Below are 23828 nucleotides of genomic sequence, written 5' to 3'. Positions count from 1 at the left end.
GTGTCCCCTCGGGGCCACCGTCCCCACCCTAGTCTTCCGGCTTGCCTTAAACGCCCACGCGTCCTTGCGCAAGCGGGGGGCGGGCTCAAGTCAAGCTCGAGGCGCCCATTGGCTGTGCTGTGTCGAGGGAGGTGGGGCGAGGCCTCCGTGTGACGTCAGGACGCTGCGGTCAGAACGTCGAAGCCCAAGGAAGACAAGAACCAGCCGGGTCGCGAGCAGTTCTGCGGCCGTGTCGCTGTCGCCTTGGGCCGCTGCTGACGATTCTAGGGGACGAACTGCTGAGGTGGGTGTGGGGAGCGGTGGGCGGTCGGGCGGGGACGGCGTTTCCTTCCGGCCCTCCGCCCAGCGGGTCCCGAGGCCTAGGTCGGCCGTCGCACCAACGGACGCCGCGCGCGAGCGACGACAGGGTGTGGCGGGCCCGGGAGGCCACTGCGCTTGCGCACCCTGGCGCTTGCGCGGTCGGCCTCGGCTCCCCGCCCCCGCCCTCGGAATTTCTGGGCCCCGAGCGCCCCCCTCCCTCAATCCCATTGACCGGGAGGTTCCACCGGGAGGATGGCGTTGCCCCGGACGACGCGCGGTCCCGGCACCTTCCCCCCCACCTCCCCCCCGGAGACGCGGTGCGCACGCGCGGCACGGCCGGGGCAGTGGCTCTGGAGCCGGTCGCCCGGATCTGGACGGGCTCTTTCTTCACCTGACGCCTTAGCCCCCTCCGGGCCTGCGAGATGGCCAGGTGCCCCTCGTGGCCGGTGCCGGTCAGACCAGCCCAGGACCCTCCGAGCCTCCCTCCCCCACCCCAGGCCTTACTCCCACCCTCCTTTCTGTCTCAGGCCTCCCTCATTCGCTGTGCCCGCTCACTGTCCCCACTCATCACCTCCTGCCCCTCCCCCCGCCCCCCAATCTCTTTCCTCTTTCAGATTTTTCTTAGGGCTTCTTCCAACTCCAGATTGCTGTTCCTGTCCCCTCCCTTCTTGTGGGACTGTCGGGTTCTCCAGGGGAGACTCGCCTTTGAGCCCCCTATACTTCTCAGCCCCTCGAGTTTTGCCCCCAAGGCACCCCCTTCACTTTCTTGCAGTCTTTTCTACTCCAGTCTTAGTTTCCTGAAGACGTTTTGGACGTTTTCAGGCATCTCCAAAGCTTTCTCTCTAGACCGCAACAGGGGATCGCCTCTTTTGGCCGCTGCTTGTCTTCTGACCTTGGGGACTTCTCTAATTTCAGCCTCCCTGAAAGCTTGCTGAGAACACATTCCTTCATTTTAGCGCCCCCCTCCCCCCCACCATCGTGGGCACCCTCCACTTCTCCCTGTCTCTTGGAGTAACTTCCAGATATTTTTCTCTCAGATATTTTTTTTCTATCTGTTCTCTGGAGTTCTCTCTAGGTTCCCGTAGATGCTTCCCTGTTTGCAGCCCGAAGAGTTAGGTAGACTTTGTTTTTCCAAGCGTCCTTTTTCTTCTGCTGCTTCTCAGAAGCTGTCTTCCTCTCTGGATTTCTTTTCAGCCCTTACCTGAGGCCCCCCACCCCGCCCGCTGGACCTTTCTTCCGTCTCAGGGTTTCCCTCGAATCTTCCCTTTTCCCATGTGGGTTTCAGGCACTCCTCTTTCCCTTTGGGAAATTCCTTCAGACTTCTCTGTTTTCAAATCCTTCATTTTCCAGCCAGAACACTGCAGGGTGGTGGAGGTCTTCCCCTCACACAGAAGCCCTTTGATTCCACACCCAGAATTCTCTCCTAACTTCTCAGACCCTCCTTTTGTGCCGGGCTCCTCGTGAGCCCGGCTCCTCCAGTCCCCCACTTTGTGACTTGTTTCTTGCGTCTTCGCAAGTCTCTCTAACTCCTCTTTTTCTCATAGACGGTGAAAAAGCAGTCTGGCTCCTGAGGTCCACCCCTTATGCCCCAAGGTCCAGATGGCGGCCAACGTGGGTGATCAACGTAGCACGGATTGGTTAGTGTGGCTGGAGGGGCGGAGGCTGGAGGGGAGGGCGAGAGGAAGCAAGAGCCAGTGTTGTCCTCAGGGACGGCAGCGCACACAGTGTGGTGCAGTGGGGATGAGGGCCTCTTCTGGCCACCAGGGTCAGGGAAGCATTGGGTTGCAGGGTGGAGAGGGTCGGGTCTTCACCTCTCTGAGCACCGTTTTAAATTCACAGTACGGTGCTTATTTCCTACAACTGCAGGAATTCATTCAGTGAGCTGTGATTAAGGGGCAGACTCCAACACCTCAAATACTTGTGTGTTTCTGCTAATACCTGGTCTTTTCCAAAACAGCGTGATCATGACTTGCTGGCTGGGGAGGTGTCAGCCAGAACTGACCAATGAAACATTTAGGCCTACTAGGCACCAGATGCTATGTTAACTTCTGTGGGTACTGGTAATCTTTTTGTCTGATTTGCAAGAACTGCTGTGTAGTAGGCACCTGTAGCGCCTTGGGTCTCTAATCTATCTCTCACAGAAAGGTGTGACGCAGAAACTAGGTGTCGGCGTATTACGATGAAAGTATATTCTGGATTAAATAAAATTTAGGCTCCGGTAGGTGGTGCGAGGGAGATCTAGGACTCAAGCCCGAGTATGTGCCTGCCTCCACCTTGCCCACCGTGCACAGGGAAAAGAGAGACGACCAGTGTCCCTTCTCTTGCAGGTCCTCTCAGTACAGCATGGTGGCCGGGGCAGGCAGAGAGAATGGCATGGAGACTCCTATGCATGAGAACCCGGAGTGGGAGAAGGCCCGCCAGGCTCTGGCCAGCATCAGCAAAGCAGGAGCTGCCGGCAGCTCCACCAAGGCCAGCAGCAACGGGCCCGTGGCCAGCGCACAAGTGAGGAGGCACACAGTGCCTGGGTAGCCTGTGGGGGGGTTGCTAGGGGAGGGACACGCTTGGTATTCTCTGGTATCACGAGGACAGGGTGCCCCGAAGATGTCCTGGGAGCCTTCAGGTGAGGGGAGCAAAGTGTGTTCTGCTTGGAGAGCTTAGGGCACCTCACGGTCCTCGTCCCAGGGGATCCAGCCTGAAGAGGGGAATGTGTCCGGGGTCTCCGAGGTGACCCACGATCATTGGCAGAGGCCGTGGCTCTCTGGAGAGAGGCGGACCCAGTGTCGCTCCTTAGCTCTTAACCGCTGTCGTCCGGGCTCCTTTTGGGGGCCGCAGGGCCTGTGGGCTCTTGCTGCCGATGCTCATGGCGTGTGTCCCTCTCCTCAGTACGTGTCACAGGCAGAAGCCTCGGCTCTGCAGCAGCAGCAGTACTACCAGTGGTACCAGCAGTATAACTACGCCTACCCTTACAGCTACTACTACCCCATGGTGAGTGCCGGGCCCGGCGGGGCAGGTGCCGCGCTGGGGTGCGGGAGAGGTGTCGGGACAGGGGCCAGGGCCAGCCGGCGGCCCGAAGACAGCAACGACAAATTCTGGAAAATCTTCCGCTGGCACGTTGCCCACAAGATCAAGTTCAGGGTGCCTCCTGGGACCTGCCTCCCCTGCTTCTGGCCGCTTCCGTCCCCACGCTCATTCCACCGCTGCGCAGAGACCTCCTAGGTCTTTCACGCTCGACGAGCACCTGTGCTCTGTTTTAGCTCTCTTCCCACGTTCCCGTGCCTGTCTGCGTCCTCGCCTTGCCGAGGGCTGCCCAGGTCGTGCCTCACAGAGCCCCGTCCTCTGGCAGACTTGAGTAGTTAAAGCGGTTCCACCCACCCCTGCCCCATGTCTTCCCTGGGCCTTTTTTTCTTTCATGGTGCTTACTGCTGGACACGCTACGTATTTGCCTGTGATGACTGCATCTGTTTTGAGCGCGGGCTTCATTAGAGCATGGTTTTTTATTTATTTACTCTTTTGGGGGGGCTCTGTTGTGCTTAGAAAAGTTGGTGCTCAGTAAATATTTTCTATAATGGAATGGAATCGATCGAGGTTCCCATTTTATTTTAGTTTTCTTTAAGAGAATGGGGTGCATTTATGCAGCGGAAAGGAAGAACTAGAAAGGGGAAGTGGGGCATCACAGATTGCGTGTGGCTCCCCAGCGGGCAGGATGACAGGGACGGCCCCGCGCCTGCGCTGACCCTTCTTTCCGTGCCTTTGCAGAGCATGTACCAGAGCTACGGCTCCCCCTCCCAGTACGGCGTGGCCAGCTCCTATGGCTCCGCCACCCCCCAGCAGTCATCAGCACCCCAGCACCAGGGGACTCTGAACCAGGTAATGCCCGTACCCGGCTCCTCGGAATGTTGAAGAAGGGGAATACAGTTTTTCTGAGCGGTGCGAGCAGTGGGCACACCTGCATCATTTAAGCCACCCGCCCCCTGCCTTCTCTCCTGCCGGGCAACTCCTCATCTGATAACGAGGAGGGCAAAGTGTAGCTTTTGAAAGGGAGGGTCTAGGGCTTGGGCACAGCCTGGGGCCGGGTGCTGGGGCGGTGGCGGGAGCAGTCTGAAGCGTGGCGGCCCGTCTTCCCGATTTCCGCCCAGCGTGTGCACACATACCTGCACAGCCACATCCGCAGTCTGGCCTTGGCGTTTAGCGTGCAGTGGGGAGTGTGGAGCTGGTGCCGGGGAGGTGCGCGGGCCTGGCCCAGAACCCCAGCTCCCCCCTCCGGTGGTGTCGTTACGAGCCACGTGATACCTCTGCATCTCTGCCAGTCCTGTCATTTCCTCACAGAGCTCCCATGAGTGTGTGTAATCACTTCTGTGCCTTGACTGGCACGCGGGATATGCTCAGACAGGAACCACCGGGTGATGCGCTGTTGGGCCAGTGCTCACATGGGGGTGGGCTGCAGGGTTTAATGCCCACTGCTGCCATTCAACAGCTGGGGGCCAGAGGAGAGCAGCTCCAGGTCTGAGCCTGAGCCTTGTCAGCTGTCTGCGGGCTTGGGACAGCGAGGTGCGGGAGGGTCATGGCACAGGGTTGAGGGCTGAGCGGTGCTGTGATCGTGCGGGGCAGCGTGAGGGCCGGCACAGAGGCCTCTGCTCCCGCCCTCAGTGCCTGCTTCCTCCGCCAGCCCCCAGTCCCCGGCATGGAAGAAAGCATGTCCTACCAGGCACCCCCTCAGCAGCTGCCGGCAGCCCAGCCCCCTCAGCCCTCCAACACCCCGCACGGGGCTCATACTCTGAACAGCGGCCCCCAGCCTGGAACAGCCCCTGCCACACAGCACAGCCAGGCAGGGCCCGCCTCCGGCCAGGCCTATGGGCCACACACCTACTCTGAGCCTGCCAAGCCCAAGAAGGGCCAACAGCTGTGGAACCGGATGAAGCGTAAGTCGGCGGTAGACTTTGGAGAGGAGAGCCCGCGGGGTCCAGAAGTAGGCGTGGGGTGCGTGGCGTGCATGGTGTGCAGGTCCGTCCTGGGCTCTTGGGCACCCCCAGGCTTTGGGTGCAGGTGACCCGGAGCTGGGCGCCTCCCGTTCCTGGGGCTGGGGCGGTCTGAGGTGGGCTGGGGTGAGGCCTAACCCCGTTTTTGCGGTCCCCACAGCAGCCCCTGGGACTGGTGGTCTCAAGTTCAACATTCAGAAACGGCCCTTTGCCGTCACCAGCCAGAGCTTCGGCTCCACCTCAGAGGGTCAGCACGGCAGCTTCGGCCCCCAGCCGAACCCAGAAAAAGCCCAGAACCACCGGTGAGGGCCGCCTCCTCGCTGCTGTCCCCGCTCCCTCGCCTCTGGTCCGCCGGTGGGCTCTGCACCCAGACTCCGTCGGCTCCTCCAGAAATGGGGTGGGGTCCTCCTTCCCTCTTGGCTGCCATGAGCGGGAAATGAGAGGGGAGAGAAGGCACCTGAACCGTGTCTGGCACGTGTCAGCTCTGCAAGCGGCGGCGATGACGGAGTCTGTCGGGCTGTGGGGTGCTGCCCGGCTGAGCCCCACACGTGCCCCTTCCCAGGGGGAGCCTGTCCGGGAAGCCCGACGATTGGCCGCAGGACATGAAGGAGTATGTGGAGCGCTGCTTCACTGCCTGCGAGTCGGAGGAGGACAAGGACCGGACCGAGAAGCTGCTCAAGGAGCTGCTGCAGGCCCGGCTGCAGGACGGCTCCGCCTACACCATCGACTGGAGCCGGGAGCCCCTGCCGGGGTTAGTCCGGGCAGGGGGTGCGGCTAAGGGCGGTTCTGGGTGCCGGAGCGGAGACCCGCAGACCTGGGTCCCCGGAGCCCTGAGAATGAGCCGGGAGGTCGGACCCCGGGGTGGAAGGCCAGGAGGGGAGAGCTGAGGCGCAGGCGCTGCCTGGGGATGAGATCCTGGGTGGGAGGGAGGTCCTGCGGGCTCCCGGGCGCCTGGTGCTCAGCAGCGGAGAGCACTCTCTAGACAGAGGAAGCCTGGGGTTTGCCTCCTGGTTTTGCAGTGTGTTAGCTGAGTCGCCTGGGTAAGTTCCTTTCCTGCCTGAGGTGGTGTGTCCCTGGGGTGGCCGGCAGATGCTGGGGACGGTGGGGGCACTGGGTTGGTGATGCCCTGCCCTGCTATATCCTCAGGCTGACCCGGGAGCCTGTGGCTGAGAGTCCCAAGAAGAAGCGGTGGGAGGCCCCTAGCAGCCTACATCCTCCCAGGGGGGCAGGCTCAGCGACAAGGGGCGGGGGTGCCCAGTCCCAGCGAGGGACACCGGGGGCTGGGGGTGCTGGCCGAGCCCGGGGCAGCAGCTTCGCCAAGTTTGGCAACCGCAATGTCTTCATGAAGGACAACAGCTCCTCCTCCAGCACGGACTCGCGCTCCCGTTCCTCCTCCCGGTCCCCCACCCGCCACTTCCGCAGAAGGTGCGACGACTTGGGGATGGGGGGCGGGGCTTGGGGGGAAGCAGCTGTTTCAGGCCTCACCTTCCTGCTGCTTCTGTGCAGTGACTCCCACTCGGATTCAGACAGTTCTTACTCAGGGAATGAGTGTCACCCTGTGGGTCGCCGGAACCCACCCCCTAAGGGCCGAGGAGGTCGGGGGGCCCACATGGATCGAGGCCGAGGCAGGGCACAGCGTGGGAAGAGGTGAGACCTGGGGCAGGTGGCCGGGGGGGGCGGCACCAAGATCCGGGTTCCTGGGAGGAAGAGGGCTGTGTGCTTGGGGAGTATCGGGCGAGGCAGCCGGTGACCTCGGCCGCGTTCACCCGTGGTCTCTCTTCCCAGGCATGACCTGGCTCCCACCAAGCGCAGCCGGAAAAAGATGGCTGCGCTGGAGTGTGAGGACCCTGAGCGTGAGCTGAAGAAGCAGAAGCGGGCTGCCCGCTTCCAGCACGGACACTCCCGCCGCCTGCGCCTCGAGCCCCTGGTGCTGCACATGGGCAGCCTGGAGAGCAGCGGCGCGGACCCCGACTGGCAGGAGCTACAGATCGTGGGCACCTGCCCTGACATCACCAAGCACTACCTGCGCCTCACCTGTGCTCCTGACCCGTCCACTGTGCGCCCCGTGGCAGTAAGTGCCTGGGAGGGGCGGGTCCCCCTGCGGGGCCACCGCCGGCACAGGGGGCTGTGGGTGGCGGCAGGAGCCTGTGGCTGCGCAGGGACGTGCTCTGGAGCCTGGGTCCCGGTCACGTGGCCGCCTCGGGAGACATCCTCGGCTCTGAGCAGCCGTCTCCTGGTGAGGAGGCAGGGGGAGGGAAGCCGCCTCCCCAGCCCAGCGCTTTGGGAGACGGGTGATCGTGCCACTGTGTTCTCTGCTGGGCAGCGGCAGCGTGGCTGACCCTGCGCCCAGGGTACATGCTGATGTGGGCAGCTGGGGCTCGGGAGCTGGCACTCTTGCCGAGTGTTTTGGGTTCCTTATTAAGCTGGTAGCAAGATGCTAAGCGGCTTTGATGTTGCACCTTTTGTCTTACGCACGGAGTTTAAGAAATTGTAATGGGTGGGGCGCCTGGGTGGCTCAGTCGGTTGAGCGTCTGAATTTGGCTGGGGTCATGATCTCGCGGTTCGTGAGTTCAAGCCCCGCGTCGGGCTCTGGTGCTGACAGCCTGGAGCCTGCTCTGGGTTCTGTGTCCCCCTTTCTCTCCACCCCACCTCTGCTTGTGCTTTGCCTCTCTCCGTCTTTCAAAAATGAATAAACGTTAAAAAAAAAAAAAAAAAGAAGTAACGGGTGTTAGTTATAGCCTTGCTCACCTTGCTGAAAGCACGCTGAGCCTTAATTTGGATCCCTTGCCAGGTTTTGAAAAAGTCACTGTGCATGGTCAAGTCCCACTGGAAAGAGAAACAGGACTACGCCTTTGCCTGCGAGCAGATGAAGTCGATTCGGCAGGACCTGACGGTGAGGGGGGTGCTGGGAGGGCCTAGCCGTGCTGAGTCCTGGCCTGCCCTGGCCTCACCGCTCCCCCCTGCTGTTCCAGGTGCAAGGCGTGCGGACAGAGTTCACGGTGGAGGTGTACGAGACGCACGCCCGCATCGCCTTGGAGAAGGTGAGTGGGGTGCTGGGGCCCTCTCGGGCTCTTTGGGGCTCCCTGTCCTGGCCTCACTCTCCTTCTCGTTCTCCATGCCCGGGGCTCCAGGGCGATCACGAGGAGTTCAACCAGTGCCAGACGCAGCTCAAGTCGCTGTACGCCGAGAACCTACCCGGCAACGTGGGCGAGTTCACTGCCTACCGGGTCCTCTACTACATCTTCACCAAGAACTCAGGAGGTGGGAGGCGCCGCCTACAGGTCGGGCTGGCCCCAGGCCCCCAGGGTTGGGTGCTGCTGACCCCGTTTGTCTCGGGCCCCCAGACATCACGACGGAGCTGGCGTACCTGACTCGGGAACTGAAGGCAGACCCTTGCGTGGCCCACGCCTTGGCACTGAGGGCAGCCTGGGCTCTGGGCAACTACCACCGCTTCTTCCGGCTCTACTCTCACGCACCCTGCATGTCCGGGTACCTGGTGGACAAGTTTGCAGACCGGGAGCGCAGAGCTGCCCTCAAGGCGATGATCAAAACGTATGTGAAGCTGGGTTCTCTCCCTGCCCCCTCTTCTCTGCCGGCCCCGCCGCCCTCCACCCCTTCTCCCCTCTGCCCTCCGCACCCTCCTGGGCTCCTGTCCCCGGGCCTATGGTCCTCTCTGCCCGTCTCTTCTTTCCACATATGCTCTGCTCCCCAGTCCCTCCTGCTTCCCTTCACTCAGTTCGCCCTCTGCGTCCCCTGTGTCCCCCACTCTGTCTCGCTGCTCCAGGGCGCCCTCTGCACCCCTCTGAGTCTCTGTTTCTTCTGCTCACGTCACCCCGGACCCTGGTTTGTCTTCTTGCTCTGGGCTCTTGGTTTCCTTCCTCCGAGGTCTCTGTTCACCTTTGAAGGCTCTCCCGTCACTCAGCTCCCACTCGGTAGAGACAGACTAGGAAGGACGGCCCTGCTCTTGGTAGCCTCTGATCTAATGGGACGAGACCCCGTTTGTTTCTGAGCTCCTTCAAGAGTGCAGAGTGTTTAGGGAGACCGGTGTGATTCGGGGGCAAGCCAGGGCAGGGCGGTTCTCTGTTCAATAGATGTCACTGGTGCCGTGTGTGCGCGCGTGTGTTTGTGCTGGGGAACCTGTGGTCAGGGCGCGGAGATGCCTCTGGGCGACATGGGGCCAGATCAGAAGACATTTGTTGTTGTCACAACTAGGGGGTGCTGCTGGTGTCTAGTGGGTAGAGCCTCTTGTAGCGCCCAGGATGCTCCATGACGGAGAATTACCCGGCCCCAGTGTCAGTCTTGCCAGAGTTGAAAACCCTTGGTCAGAGGTTGGTAGGTCCAAGGGGCCACATCCATTAGCGTAGCCACAGGGATGGTGTGGAGATGAGGAGACACAGTCACCGTGAAATTAGGAGATGCACACATTCCGGGATCCAGTTCGGGTCCAGAGGATTTGAGGCAGAGCGGAGCCAGGGCAGAGGCCACAGAAGGAGAGACAAGGATGTGGGGCAGAGACACGGAGGCGGCAGGAAACACAGGACACGGTTGCGTACCCAGGGGTGATGAGGAGGTGGTACGTCTGGAGGCCCCGGGGGCTGTCCCTCCGTCTGCCCTCTGCAGCGGGACAGCCGTTCCCAGGGTGTCATGCGGGCAGGCTGGGCCTGGGAGCAGGGGTCCTGGCCTCTCACTGGCCGGATGCGCTCTCTCACCCCTTCCTTACTCCCTGGCAGACACGTCCCTCCGTCCCAGAGCCTCCAGAACCAAGTCCTGGCAGGGCGTGTGGGAGGCCAGCTCAGATGTGGGGAGAAATAGGCTGTCTCGTGCCTCCCGTGGCTATCAAGGGTCACCATGTGGCATGGGTGTGAGGCATCTGTCCTCTCTGCCGCTTACTCCCTGTGCGATTTGGAGCTCCGGGTTCGTTCGTGTGTGTTTGTAAAGGGTAGGGGTGACACGGTTTCTGGGAGCGAGCTCAGCCTGTTCACAGCCGTTTTCTGGAACGTGCCAAGTCTCTTGTGTGCAAGTGACTGTTGCCAGTGTGCAAGGGTGTAGTGGGGGTTGACCCTGTGCCCAGGGTTCCCGAGGCACTTAGACCCAGGCAGGGCGGGTTCCCCAGAATAGCTGTCAGACCTGCAACCCGTGCCCATGCCCGTGTCCTCGGGTCACTCCCTCTGCCTGGCCCCTGCCCTTGGGCCAAAGTGGGCCCTCTTCTGAGGGCCTGCTCAGGCCCTTGAGCAGCGGAGGAGCCAGCTGGGCCCTTCCCTCCCATCCCCTCTCCTGGGTCCCCCCGTACAGGTAAGTGAGGGTGAAGGGGGGCACAACTGGGGCTGGGGCCACCACCCCTGCCCCGGGCCCCCCCAAGCCCCTGGAGGTGGGGAGGTCGGGCGGGGGTGGTGATGAGAGGTCAGCAGGTAATGTGCTGAGGAAGCCCTTTGGGTGCCCGAAGGGGGGGCGCCCACTCCCTGCTCGTGGGGCCCTCCCCTGCCCGCCGCCCGCCTCATCACATTCTCCTCTTGTCTCCGTAGCTTCCGCCCTGCGCTGCCAGTCTCCTACCTGCAGGCCGAGCTGGCCTTCGAGGGCGAGGCCGCCTGCCGGGCCTTCCTAGAGCCCCTGGGCCTGGCCTACACGGGCCCGGACAACGCCAGCATCGACTGCCGCCTCAGCCTGGCGCAGCTATCAGCCTTCTGAGCACCAGCGCGGATGGGGGCGGGGTGGGGGCAGGGCTGTGGCTCCCCAGCGCCGCCTTTGCCGATTTTGTTTTTGAGCCATGGACTTGGGTTGTAAATTAATTCACGGGGAGCGGGCTCCAGGAAGAGCCGTCATCCCTGTCCCCGTTTTCCCACCGGGGAGTCTGTACAGAGATTTTTTTCTACATTTTTATTTTTTGTCTCAGAGGGATGGGACTGGGGGAGGAGGGGGTGGGACAGCAGAGGGCTGGGGGCATGGTCTGTAGGCTGCTCTGTGTCCACCTGCACCTCTACTAATGCTGTCTCAGTGTTTTCTCTCTCTCTCTCTCGAGCTTGTACTCCGGTACCGACCTGGCACCCTGGCCCATCCCACGCCGGGGGGGCCGGAAGAAGACAGGCCGCTCCGCCCGTGCCCGCCTGTGGCGGGGGCACCAGCACACCAGCCCGCCTCCTGCCCCCCGCCCGCCTCACCACAGACTCTTGTTGCCCAGCCCTCCGGGGCCTCAGTGTTTGGGGCTAGGGGAGCCGTGTAGAGACTGTGCCCCACCCTCAGCCCCCCACGCCAGAAATGCCGCCGCCAAGCCGCCGCCACGTCCACGTCGCCACTGCACACTGAGGACTCCGGAGGCCATCATCGCGGGACCTCGGCCGGGCCGCCTCGTCTGCAGTTGTATTAAGTTGTCTCCGTGTCCCTCCTCCCTCCACCCCAGTGTTTCTTCTGGTTTTTTTTTCCTTCCCTCCCTCCTCCTCCTGCTCCCCACCCTTCTTTGGTTCAGCACAGGTAAAACGGTTACCCTCCCTCCCTCCCTCCCTGCCTTCATGGATCACCAGCTCACGTCATGTTTCCTTCTCTTTTCTTTTTGTGTGTGTTTATTTAAGTTATTTTTCTTCCTCCCCTTTTTCTTTTTGGCCCTCCCCCCTCTTCTGCCATGTAACTGGAGGATGTGCAATGAGTTTGCAAACAGCTGGACTGTCAGGCTGCTTTTTTTCCAGATGTTCCTCCTCTGCCTCCCCTCCCTTCCCTCTCCCCTCCCTTCTCCTTCCTTCATTCTTTTCCTTGGATCACTGAGCACCATTTGGAAGCTTGAGAGAAACCAAAATTAAAGAGAGAGAGAGAGAGAGAGCACTTTGTCCCTTCCTGCGTGGACTGGGTCTTCTCCTGTTCTTTAGGGTGGAGATCTACCTCCCCCAGAGGTCTGAGCAGGGGCGGTCACCCCAGGGGCATCTCAGCCAGGGGCTGGTAGGTATCTCCTGCCCTGCCCACGCGGCACAACCAGAGCTTCCCCAGGGGCTGGCTCCCTAGCTCCTGTCCAGGGATGAACTTGGGCTTGGGGAGGCAGACTTGAGAACCTTGGGGCACCTTGGCCAAGGTGAGGTGGGGGTGTAGCCCCCCTAGGGGCTGAACTACTCTGAGCCCCTCCGCCTCTAGTCTCTGTCTCAGCACTTGGGCCATATTTTCCAAGGAGGGGCAGGGAGGGGCACAGAGTACATGGTGCCTCAGGAGAAGCAGGCGCGTAAACCTCACCTGTGGGGGTGCCTGAAGCCCTGGAGCCGAGAGCGCACGTCTCAGTGCACCGAGGGCCCCGGCTACCTCCCCAGGGCCTGCTAGCCTCAGGAGGGCCAGTGTCAGGTGCAGCGCGCCCGCGGGTACCATGAACGCGGCGCACGAGGGCGCGGCTCGGACCAGCTCTTCTTGGGCCCTGGCTACTCTCGCCTGCAGCCCAGGGTCAGTCACCATAAGAGCCACAAAATGCGTGGGGCGGGGCTGGCGAGGCCCCGCGGCCCTGGCCCCAGCGGCCTCTCCGCAGTCTGAGGGCCAGGCCCCGGGACCCCACTCTGCTTCGGTTTCCGGGAAATCTCCCGCGGACCTTCCCGGGGCAGCCTGGGCCTGCTCCTTCCCGTCCCGTGGCTCCGTGGTCCTGGCTGCGGTGGCTGGCCTCCGCCCCACTTCTAGTTCTGTCCAGTGGGGTGCTCTGTGCTCTTCCACTCGGATGTTGGCAGGGGCGGCAGCTACGCCGCCGAGCGCATCCTTTTCGCTGTGTGCGTCCTGGGCCCCGTGGGTGTCTTCGCCAACGTGGGCATCCTCGCTATCACGCGCGTCCTCGCCATCATACGCGTCCTGGGGCCCGTGGGCATCCTCGCTGTCACTCGCATCTCGGGCCCCGCGGGCATCTTCGCAGACATGGGCATCCTCACCGTCGTGCGCGTCATGGGGCCCATGGGCGTCGTCTTCGCCGACATGGGCATCCTCGCTGTCACGCGTATCCCCAGCCTCAGGGGCGTCTTCGCGGGCACGCGCATCCTCGCCATCGTGCACGTCCTGGGGCCCGTGGGCGTCTTCGCCGACATGGGCATCCTCACCGTCGTGCGCGCCCCCGCTGTCGAGCGCGTCCAGGATGGTGGGCCCGCGACCAGCCGCCAAGCCCGAGCCGAAGACGTGGTCTGTACGCGAGGCGCGGTCCCACACTAGGCGGCCCCGGAAGCGGAAGTAGCGCACCCGGTGCTGCGGCACAGCCAGCACGCCGGGTCCCAGCGCCGCCAGCGGCTCGTCCCAGCAGAAGGCGCAGAAGGGCTCCTCGCGCACGCCCAGGAAGCGGTCGGCGTAGCCCACAGAGAAGTCGGCCGGGTCGAGGCGCGGGTCCCAGCGGATGCGCTGGATGACGGCCGCGGCCGTGCGCAGCGGCGGTTTTTTGGCCCCGGCCTCGGCCTCGCGGCTAGGCTGTGCCGAGGCCGGCGCCCCGGGGTGGGGCTGGCGGCAGCGGGCGCCGAAGCGGCAGCGGCCCTCCAGGAAGAAGCGGCAGGCCGACGGCGGCGACTCGGGCTCGGCCGCCATGGGAGCGGAGTGCGCCGAGAGCCTCTGCGGGCCGCCGCAGACCCGGCCGTGACGTCACCCGCCCCGCCCCCGCCGCCCCGGGAACGGCGCACGCTCGCTCGCGGAGCCTCCGATCCCGGGCCTGGCGGACCGTTCTCCACGGAGGTGCCCTCAGGCGGTCTGGCCCCCGCCTCCTCCGCGGACCAGCGATTCACGTGTGCGGCCCGCCCCCGCTCCAAAGGGTTTACACGCTCGGCACCGCCTCCTGGGTGCCGGCCTCCGTCAGTGCCCTCAAGGAACCGGATCCTCCTCCCTCTGCCGCCTCAGCCCAAAAGATTTACCGGTGCGACCCCGCCCCCTCTGGGGCCCCAGGGTGCCCGGCTTCGCCCTCCGCCGCGTCTGCGTGTACAGCCCCGCGTCTTCCAAGTTCTTAGAGAGTCTGGCTCCGCCCCCGCCTGGTGATTTGTATGGAGGTCCCGCCCCCTCAGGGGCCCTCGGGGAGGGGGGGTGCCTAGGTTCCACCCTTCGCCTAAGAGTTGCAAGTGTTGCCCCGACCAGCTCTGGCCACTCCCGCCTGCAGCGAGACAACTGGACCCCGGCAGGCTGAAATTAGGTAGCCGTGACATGGGACGCCGCTGTCGCCCTCGAGCCGACACATCCGGGGCTGGGAGGGTCTCTCCTCCACCAGGACCCAGCCTCTTTCCGGACACTTACCTGTGCGGCCACTCACAGGATAAAGGGCAGCTTCCCCAGGGGGTTCACTGGAGACGCGGGACTGCACTTGGTCCTCTGGAGCGAGTCAGGTGGCCCCCCCGGGAGCGACTCAGCAGCCTCCCGGGCAGCGAGTCACTCCGGCCCGGCCGCAAGTCAGGTGCCCCACCCCCTCTCCGGAGCGAGTCAGCGGCCCCCTCCTGGAGTGAATCAGGTTGCTCCCCGGAGCAAGTCAGGCCAGGCCCTCCGTCAAAATTGATGAATGAATGAGGCTGTGAAAGCCCACACGTGGGGACACCGCCCCTAAAAGGGGCACCGTCTAACCACGCCTCTCCTCTGTTAAAGGGGCCACATCTCACCAGGGCAATCATCCGACCTCGACTTCGGTCCAGTCTTTTTGGGGAATAGAGGTCGAGGTGACACACTTGGCCCTTAAAGGCGCCGGGACCCCGTCACGGACACCCCTGCTCCCCCGCCATGTTCCCTTCCTACGTGCAAAATAAACAGGCAGAACCCGGGGCAGAGACCTTAGCCATTTATGTATAAAGAAGTGGGGTGCCAGATGGTAAAAGCATCAGGAACAGGGGTGCCTACAGGCCGATGACGTCGTCCCTCTCGAGGTCCGCGTTGGGGTGGCAGCGGGCCCTGGGGTGCTGTGCCCCGGAGCTGGGGTCCAAGTCGGGCTTGGCGGCAGCGGCCCCCGGGCGCTCCGCGTCCATGACGCCCAGCACCGCGTCCAGCATGGAGGGGCCTAAATCCAGGTGGAAGGACAGCAGCGGGTCGGCGGGCGCGGGCGTGCGGAGGACCGGCGGCGGGGGCTGCGGCACCGCGGGCGGCGGCGCGGAGCGCGGGGCCCCGGCGGGCGGCGCCCGGGGCTCGGGCGGCGGCCCGCCGCCGTGACGGCTCAGGAACGAAGTGTCCCCGAAGGCGTCGCCACCGCGCCCCACGTGCAGCGTGTGCCGGAAGTCGCCGAGCGGCGCGGAGATGGAGAGTGCGCCGCGCTCCGGCCGCTTCTTGGGCTGCGCGGGGCCCAGCTGCTTCAGCACCGGCATCTGCGGGGTAGGGCCGGGTCAGCGCTGCCTCCTCCGGGAGCGAGTGAGCGAGCGAGGCCGCGTTCCCACCCTGGGCCTAAGGCAGCGAGCGGTTCAAAGGAGGGATTACTTCCATTTGACAGGTGGGGAAACCGCGGCTCCCGGAGGCCCGAGGTCGCAGACCCCAACGGAGGTTGGCCCGCAACCACCACGCCATGCTGATTCCACTAATTACTAATATTCGAGTCTCCCTACAGGCCAGGCAACAGTGCTTCACCGACTCTTCCGAGTGTTTCCTAAACTTGACGGAGAAACTCCGGCTTCTGCCCGACAGAGATTCCCAGGCCCCTTCCCTGAAGGCGGGATGTCTTTGTCCATGGAGGGGAGGGACGCAGGCACAGTGCCTGGGACCCACCACACTTGGAGAGGCCTAAGAGAATGTTAAAATGTTTTAATCTATTTTAAAACGTGTGGGAAAGATTTGCCTTTACACCAACACAGCTATAAAATATAAATTAATATATGTCCACGAGACCTTTGCCTAGGGCACAAGCAAGTCCCAATGCAGGCCTGCCTGGAAACTCAAATTCAGGTCTAAGGCGGGCCTGGGAATCTGTATGCTTGCACAGCATTTTATCATGAGTATTTGATTCCGAAAGAGACAATATAATGTCTTGCTTTTTGCAAATTTCTCTAAAAATGAGCAAGAACAGCGCAAATTTGAAGCTGGCTGCTTGTGCACTACAGGAATAGCTGTGTTACTACCTCGTGGCTTCCCTGGGCTCTATGGTACCTGGAAATGCCTGCTAACCTTTGCCCACATCCTGGAACCTGGCTGTTTTTATGGAACTTTTGGGAGGGGCTTTGATGACCTTGTACTTTTGTTTTAACAGTCACTGTTATCATCATCATAATAATAATAAAAAATCGCCTTTCTGTTTGAATTGAAGCACCGCCCTTTGCCAGCTGTATGAGTGGGATAAATTATGTGATTTCTCTATGTCTGTTTCCTCTCTATAAAATGGATAAGGGGTGCCTGGGTGGCTCAGTCGGTTAAGCGTCCGACTTCAGCTCAGGTCATGATCTCACAGTTCGTGAGTTTGAGCCCCGCATCAGTCTCTGTGCTGACAGCTCAGAGCCTGGAGCCTGCTTCAAATTCTATGTCTCCCTCTCTCTCTCTGCTCCTCCCCCGCTCATGCTCTGTCTGTCTCTCCTTCAAAAATAAATAAAAAACATTTAAAAAAATGGATAAAATAACACCACCTTCCTTGAAGGGCATGTAGAAAACTCTCAATTAAAGAAAACTATACTTGTAATAGTGCCAGCCAATTGGTGGTGCCAGTTGTTGGGGGGGGGGGAGGAGGATGTGTCCCCAAATAACTAGAACACAATTTAGATTTGATAAAACCCTATGAAGAAGGTAAAGCAGTCAGCACTATTCTTTCAGTAACTAGCACTCTGGGAAACATCACTGATAATGCAGAGAAAAATTAAAGCTAAAAGGATTTAAAATAACCATGGCTGGATGTGTTCTGAGGATTGTCCTTTACCCCACCCCAACACACGCACGTGCACACACACACACACACACACACACACTTTACGTTTATTTCCCTGGAAAAACCAGTCTTGATTTTATCACCTCTGTAGTGTTTCTCAAACTCCTCTGACCTCACCTAGATGAGTAAATATATTCTAATTATAACCTGGCACGTAATGGCCTTTCCTCCCCACCACTCCCCCAATAAAAGGGAACAAACATTGGATGAAACAAGACTTACAAGCTAAGGCACTCAGATGTTTTCAATCCTAATCTATTTTATTTGTTTTAAACGCTGACTTTTTCTCATTAATGAATTTCAATCCACGGTGTAAAATAAAAAGAATCTGCTCCCAGAGCTAGTAGGTGCCCATCATTACTGTGGAGTGAGCTGCAGGTGAAAAGAACACCGAATGGGGTGCCTGGGTGGCTCTATCAGTTGAGCGTCCGACTTCGGCTTGGGTCATGATCTCGCGGTTGGTGGGTTCAAGCCCTGTGTCGGGCTCTGAGCTGATAGTTCGGAGCCTGGGGCCTGCTTCAGATTCTCTGTCTCCCTCTCTTTCTGCCTCTCTCCCACTCAGGCTCTCTGTCTCTGTCTCTGTCTCAAAAATTAAATTAAAAAAAAAAAAAAAAGATCACAGCTCAGCCAACCGCCCAGGTTTCGGTCTGGCTGTGTGGTGTGTGTGGCCTTGGGCAGGTTACTTAACCTTTCTGACCTCATTTCCTCCTCAAAAAAAAAAAAAAAAAAAAGGAACCTAGGGACATAGGGTGTTCCCATAACATGTCATAGTCCCTTTGCAAGAACTGGTGAGATGTTGCCAATAAAGTCTGGGCACAGGACCCAACACACACAGCCAAAGCAGAACTTCAGTAAATGTTCAGTGGCCACCTTAGATCATTCTCCCAAGTCCCAGAGAAGGACACACTCACAGAGGGAAAGAGACTTGCCCAAGGTCACAAAGCCAGCTCTGTGGGACTCCGGAGCCCAGACTTACCACTTCCACTGCCTGCTGCCTCTTGAACTGAGCCCTCCCTGGGCAGCTCTCAGCCGCTGGCTCTTCGCCCTGCCCACGCCCTAGCTTGTCCCTCATGCCACCCTTCTGTGGCTCTCCCAGGCCACGTTACCACCATTTTCCCAGTGCCTGGCCAAACACACCTTTCCGTGGGACCCTGAACTACCTTCCTCAACCTTAAATCTCAGTTTACTCCACTGAAAAATGGGAGTCGGAAAGCCTGTTTGCTAGGCGTACTTGAAAAGTATATTCATGATGCTGATATTGTATTTCCTAAGCCCTTATTCTGGGCCAGGTGGGGGCCTAAATGGTTTACTCAAATAAACAAACTCATTCAATCCTCAGAACAACCCAGTGAGGGGGGGAGACCCTTATTTTACAGATGTGGTGGCTGAGGCACAGAGAGAGGGACTAACTTGCCCGGAGTCACAGGGCAACAAATGTGGGGGTCCCGGTTTGGACACCAGGCAGAGTCTAAACTTGAGGGTCTAAAGATGGCCACCCTGTTGCCCACAGACCCCTTTGGATGGGGCGGGTGGGTGTGTTATCCCCATGGAAAAAAACAACGTCCGGAGATGCTCTAAAGTCCCGGGATTTCCTGCACCCTTGACCATATCTGTTTGCCTTGCTTTTTTTTTTTTTTTTTTTTTTTTTTTTTTTCCATTCCAGACTGAGCGCAATGAACTAGAAATCGTTTTCGAGCGCGGCCTCTTGGTGCTAGCTCTAAGGGCCTCGGGTAAGTGGCTCCAGCCTCGGTGTCCTCTTAAATAGAGGGCTCTAGTCTCCCTCTAGCAGAGCTGAGTGCTCGACACAATGAGATCATGCTCGGAAAAACTCCGTCAGCCGGCCAAGGCTCGTACAGAGCGCTGTTGTTTGGCGGAGTGCTGGCGCAAGGGTGGGAGCCCGGGGGCTCTGGCCCCGAGACTCGGCTGGGCCGCCCTCCTCCCGCCTCCCTGCGCCCCTGCAGGCCCGCAGCTGCAGCTGCAGGAGAGGAGGGCACAGCTGGTTCACCTCCGTCCCCTCCAGCCCCGGCCCCGCCAAGACGGAAATAACCGCCCGCTCCAGACCCGGCCCGACCGGTTCTCGGCTCTGGGGGAGAGGTGGCCAGGCGGGTGGGGCCGAGGCGGGGCCGGGTCCGCGGGTGGGAGACACCTCCCCCCCCCCCCCCCCGCCGTGGGCTCGCCGCGCTTGCTGGGGCCACGTGGCTGCCGCCCGCGGTCCCTTCGCGCGTCTTGTCCCGCGTGCCCCCCGGACCTGAGCAGGGGCCCCGGGACCCCGGCTCCCCGCTGCCCCTTACCTCGTGGCCCTCGCGGAGTGGGGCAGGCGCGCTCTCGGGCTCCGACTGGGACGCCCCTCTCCTTGGTTCGGAGCCCGCCTCTGCCTCCGAGTCCCAAGTCCGCGCCTTCTTCCTTTTTCCTCCGGGCGGATCACACCTGGCAAAGTGTCATGCGGGACCTGGAGGGGGGGGGTCCAGGACCCAGGCGTCCTCCTCCTCAGGACCCCTCCTCTCTCAGGTTCCAGGGGTCCTGCCTCCTACCTCTCTTACTCCTCAGACCCAGGAGTCCCAGGTCCCAACCCCCCCCCCCCCCCCGGACCCTGGGGTCCAGGCCGCCGACCCTCCCTGCCTCAGACCCAAGGAGTCCGGGCCCCCACCCCTGGCAGGCCCTGGCCTCGAGTCCCTTCTTACCTGCACCGGGGACCGAAGTGTCAGCCCCTCTCGGGGGGCCATGGTAGGAGCCCAAACGGGCCGCGAAGTCACTGCCCAGTCCAGCCCAGTCCCTCTGGGGCAGAGAGGGTTAAGGCCCAGGCCCCTCCCCGCCTTCCTTATCCCCCAAAAGTTTTGCCTCTAGGATTTAAAGGACTAGAAAGCGGTGGTGGAAAAGCAGAGGCCTCCGGGCTGAGTGTGGGGGCGGGCCTGGGCCGGACCGGGTGCGCACAGAGGACACGCAGAAGGGGTGGGGGGATGGACAGGGCGCGCCCCCCTCCCAGCCCAGCCCCTCCTCCTGCCCAGCTTGGAATTTCCTGAAACTGGGGAAGTCTGGCTGTTTAGAAGAGTAATTTCTTCCAGATTGCAGCTGTTGGAGGAGTGTCTGTGGTGTGTGTGTGTGTGTGTGTGTGTGTGTGTAGAGGGAGGGCAGGAGAGAGGGAGGGAGAGGGAAAGAGAATGTGAGAATGAAACAGACAAGGTCCCTGAGTCCGCAGGAGCAGCTCTGACTCTGCTTTGGAGAGTTTCCTGGGCGAATGTCCCTGCCTGACACTGCTCATGGAAAGATCATTCCATGGCTCTGAGCATTTGCACCTTTTAGTGACAAGAGGAGTCTCAGATTTGAATGTTGGGAAGATTCCCGCCCCCTCCCCCTAGGAGGCACGAGGGAGGGTCTTCCCAGGAGAGTGGAGTCCCCAGAGAGGAGGCTGGTTGGGAGGAGGCCCAGGGAGGAGGCTGTCTTAGTTGTGAGCTGGGGCTGGTGAAGAGAGTCAATCTCACAGGTAACAAGGAAGTGAAGCTTGAACAAACCTCCAAGGAGGGGCGGGTTGTAGAGCTGAGAAGAAGAGGAGGACCACTCCGAGCAGGCTGGAAGTCCAGGTGAGCAGAGGAGGACCACAGGCAAAAAGCACTCTCTAAAATGCAGAGATCAGCTCAAAAGCCACCGGGAGCTTAGATTTTTGTCCTGGAGCCTGGGGTACTGAAGGGGTACCCCAGGATAGGATAGCAGGGTCGGATCCAGGTATTAGAAAGTTCCTGGAGGGTGGGCGCCGGGTGGCTCAGTCCGTTAAGCATCCCTCTTTGGCTCAGGTCATGATCTCACAGTTTGTGAGTTTGAGCCCGGCGTGTGGCTCTGTGCTGACAGCTCAGAGCCTGCTTGGGATTCTCTCTCCCTCTCTCTCTCTGTCTTTCCCAATTTTTATGCTCTCTCTCTCAAAATGAATAAACTTAAAAATAAATAAATAAAATAAAATCGCAGTCCTTAAAGCTCCCCGTCCCTTTGCCCTGCTTAAAAAAAATGAAAGAAAGAAAGAAAGAAGAAAGAAAGAAAGAAAGAAAGAAAGAAGGAAAGAAAGAAGAAAGTTCCCTCTGGGATTCACAAGAGGAATGCTGCATTTCAAATCCAGCATTTTAGGGTGGATTGAGGGTGGATGGGGGGGGGGGGTTTACACAAAACTCGGTAACCAAGATAAATAACATACTTAAATATAGATTTTTATCAAACACTTTTATTGGCGTTAAATCCACACAAAACTAAAGGAACTATTCAAAAGTGATGTCTGGTACATCCCCAGTGTTATATAACCACCACCTCTGTCCAGCTCCAAACCATTTTTATCACCCTCTAAAGGAAGCCCCTTATCCCTAAGCCAGTCCCTCCCTATTTCCCCACCTGCAGCTCCTACAGCCACCAGTCTGCTTTCTGTCTCTGTGGATTTGCTTGTTCAGGACGTCTCACAGACACTGAATCCTACGCTATGTGGCCTTCTGTGTTCCACTTCTCTCACTGAGCATAGTGTCCTCAAGGTTCATCCACACTGTAGCATGTGTTGGTGTTTAATTCATTTTATGGCTGAATGATATTCCATGGCACAGATAGACCACATTTTGTCTAAATAAAGAACATTTTAATGCCCTATTTTGAAAATGGATGTATAAAATGAACAAAAAAAATCAAAACTTCAAAGAAAGACAGGATCGGGCTGGTGGAAAGCTTTTTTGGGTCCTGGGACAAAAGGAAAAAAATCAGTCACTCTGATCCTTAAATCTTCATTTAAGATTTTGATATTTTGTTCATCACGGATGTGTTATTGATCCTATTTGTCGCATTTATTCGTTTGTTGTGTTACAGCGTTGTCAATCTTGGTTACTGAATCTTTGATGTTTCCTTAATTTTTTTTTTTTTTTGGCAGTGTCCTTTTCCCGGCCCTGGCCAGGAAGCTGTGAGGCTGGGTGCAGGGACCCTGTAGAGGGACCTGAGTTGGAGCCAGGGCCACAAGAATGGAGAGGAAATTACAACGCAAAGGGATTCAAGGCAGGTTCACTTGGACTTGAGAACCAAAAGGGATTTGCAGGAGAGAGAGAAGCAAGGATGAAAGTATTGTTTTTCCATTGATGGTGGAAAGAATCTCCACAACCTATATGGTTGACAACCACCGCATTTTTAAAAATTTTTTTATTTTTCCAATATATGAAATTTATTGTCAAATTGGTTTCCATACAACACCCAGTGCTCATCCCAAAAGGTGCCCTCCTCAATACCCATCCCCCACCCTCCCCTCCCTCCCACCCCCATCAACCCTCAGTTTCTTCTCAGTTTTTAAGAGTCTCTTATGCTTTGGCTCTCTCCCACTCTAACCTCTTTTTTTTTTTTTTTCCTCCCCCTCCCCCATGGGTTTCTGTTAAGTTTCTCAGGATCCACAAAGAGTGAAGCCATATGGTATCTGTCTTTCTCTGTATGGCTTATTTCCCTTAGCATCACACTCTCCAGTTCCATCCACATTGCTACAAAGGGCCATATTTCGTTCTTTCTCATTGCCATGTAGTACTCCATTGTATATATAAACCACAATTTCTTTATCCATTCATCAGTTGATGGACATTTAGGCTCTTTCCATAATTTGGCTATTGTTGAGAGTGCTGCTATAAACATTGGGGTACAAGTGCCCCTATGCATCAGTACTCCTGTATCCCTTGGGTAAATTCCTAGCAGTGCTATTGCTGGGTCATAGGGTAGGTCTATTTTTAATTTTATAAGGAACCTCCACACTGCTTTCCAGAGCGGCTGCACCAATTTGCATTCCCATCAACAGTGCAAGAGGGTTCCCGTTTCTTCACATCCTCTCCAGCATCTATAGTCTCCTGATTTGTTCATTTTGGCCACTCTGACTGGTGTGAGGTGATATCTGAGTGTGGTTTTGATTTGTATTTCCCTGATGAGAAGCAACGTTGAGCATCTTTTCATGTGCCTGTTGGCCATCCGGATGTCTTCTTTAGAGAGGTGTTTATGTTTTCTGCCCATTTCTTCACTGGATTATTTGTTTTTCGGGTGTGGAGTTTGATGAGCTCTTTATAGATTTTGGATACTAGCCATTTGTCTGATATGTCATTTGCAAATATCTTTTCCCATTCCGTTGGTTGCCTTTTAGTTTTGTTAATTGTTTCCTTTGCTGTGCAGAAGCTTTTTATCTTCATAAGGTCCCAATAGTTCATTTTTGCTTTTAATTCCCTGGACTTTCTGGATGTGTCTAGTAAGAAATTGCTACGGCTGAGGTCAGAGAGGTCTTTTCCTGCTTTCTCCTGTAGGGTTTTGATGGTTTCCTGTCTCACATTCAGGTCCTTTATCCATTTTGAGTTTATTTTTGTGAATGGTGTGAGAAAGTGGTCTAGTTTCAACCTTCTGCATGCTGCTGTCCAGTTCTCCCAGCACCATTTGTCAAAGAGACTGTCTTTTTTCCATTGGATGTTCTTTCCTGCTTTGTCAAAGATTAGTTGGCCATACGTTTGTGGGTCTAGTTCTGGGGTTTCTATTCTATTCCATTGGTCTATGTGTCTGTTTTTGTGCCAACCACTGCATTTTTTTATTCCACGGTGTCTGTAGGTCAGAGTCCGGGTGGGTCCTTAGGCCTCTCAGGGCTGAAATCAAGATGTCGATATGGCGATCTTCTTCCAAGCCCTTTCAAGGTATTGGCTGAATTCAGTTCCTTGTGGCCATATGTCTGAGGTTCCTGGCTCTGACTAGCTGTCAGCTGGGGCCTGGTCTGCTCCTAGAAGCTG

The 23828-nt window shown here is 58.6% G+C and overlaps 3 protein-coding genes across 7 annotated transcripts; 1 reads left to right on the top strand and 2 right to left on the bottom strand.

Annotated features, from left to right (window-relative positions):
• The first annotated feature begins 155 nt into the window (after window positions 1–155).
• LENG8 (leukocyte receptor cluster member 8) lies at window positions 156–12081 on the top strand. Of its 2 annotated transcripts, XM_053905775.1 has the most exons (16): window positions 156–283; window positions 1845–1937; window positions 2628–2802; window positions 3184–3285; window positions 4057–4167; window positions 4967–5219; window positions 5437–5578; window positions 5839–6027; window positions 6423–6701; window positions 6783–6923; window positions 7062–7347; window positions 8068–8169; window positions 8249–8317; window positions 8408–8537; window positions 8621–8828; window positions 10799–12081. In XM_053905775.1, exons 2-16 carry the CDS (start codon window positions 1900–1902, stop codon window positions 10959–10961), a joined length of 2388 nt encoding a protein of 795 aa, XP_053761750.1. In that variant the 5' UTR covers window positions 156–283; window positions 1845–1899; the 3' UTR covers window positions 10962–12081. The 2 variants fall into 2 exon arrangements, with proteins under 2 accessions (XP_053761750.1, XP_019292291.2); XM_019436746.2 differs by having other exon boundaries at window positions 157–283; window positions 8621–10916.
• Window positions 11638–14890, bottom strand: LENG9 (leukocyte receptor cluster member 9). The gene has a single exon (XM_019436750.2). It carries the CDS (start codon window positions 13791–13793, stop codon window positions 12171–12173), a length of 1623 nt encoding a protein of 540 aa, XP_019292295.2. The 5' UTR covers window positions 13794–14890; the 3' UTR covers window positions 11638–12170.
• A 115-nt stretch (window positions 14891–15005) lies between these two features.
• Window positions 15006–20175, bottom strand: CDC42EP5 (CDC42 effector protein 5). 4 transcript variants are annotated; one of them, XM_053905778.1, is made up of 3 exons: window positions 19755–20175; window positions 19365–19500; window positions 15006–15944 (listed from the first exon to the last, which is right to left on the bottom strand). In XM_053905778.1, the coding sequence occupies exon 3, from the start codon at window positions 15533–15535 to the stop codon at window positions 15074–15076; it is 462 nt and encodes a 153-aa protein (XP_053761753.1). In that variant the 5' UTR covers window positions 15536–15944; window positions 19365–19500; window positions 19755–20175; the 3' UTR covers window positions 15006–15073. The 4 variants fall into 4 exon arrangements, with proteins under 4 accessions (XP_053761753.1, XP_019292301.1, XP_019292300.1 ...); XM_019436756.2 differs by having other exon boundaries at window positions 15006–15535; window positions 19365–19522; window positions 19755–20172; XM_019436755.2 differs by having other exon boundaries at window positions 15006–15611; window positions 19755–20172.
• Window positions 20176–23828: the final 3653 nt, after the last annotated feature.

The sequence above is a fragment of the Panthera pardus genome, unplaced genomic scaffold (assembly GCF_024362965.1).
Source record: "Panthera pardus isolate Hobbes unplaced genomic scaffold, ASM2436296v1 HiC_scaffold_18, whole genome shotgun sequence".
NCBI classification, from domain to species: Eukaryota; Metazoa; Chordata; class Mammalia; order Carnivora; family Felidae; genus Panthera; species Panthera pardus.
This window is presented reverse-complemented; position numbering and strand designations above follow the sequence as displayed.

Excerpts from the sequence above, each read along its gene's own strand:
- LENG8 (XM_019436746.2), top strand. The coding sequence starts at position 1,900 with ATGGCGGCCAACGTGGGTGATCAACGTAGCACGGATTG. Across the intron at positions 8,170-8,248 it reads CGATTCGGCAGGACCTGACG|GTGCAAGGCGTGCGGACAGA; the intron begins GTGAGGGGGGTG and ends CTGCTGTTCCAG. Across the intron at positions 8,538-8,620 it reads CTTCACCAAGAACTCAGGAG|ACATCACGACGGAGCTGGCG; the intron begins GTGGGAGGCGCC and ends TCGGGCCCCCAG.
- LENG9 (XM_019436750.2), bottom strand. The coding sequence starts at position 13,793 with ATGGCGGCCGAGCCCGAGTCGCCGCCGTCGGCCTGCCGCTTCTTCCTG.
- CDC42EP5 (XM_053905778.1), bottom strand. The coding sequence starts at position 15,535 with ATGCCGGTGCTGAAGCAGCTGGGCCCCGCGCAGCCCAAGAAGCGGCCG.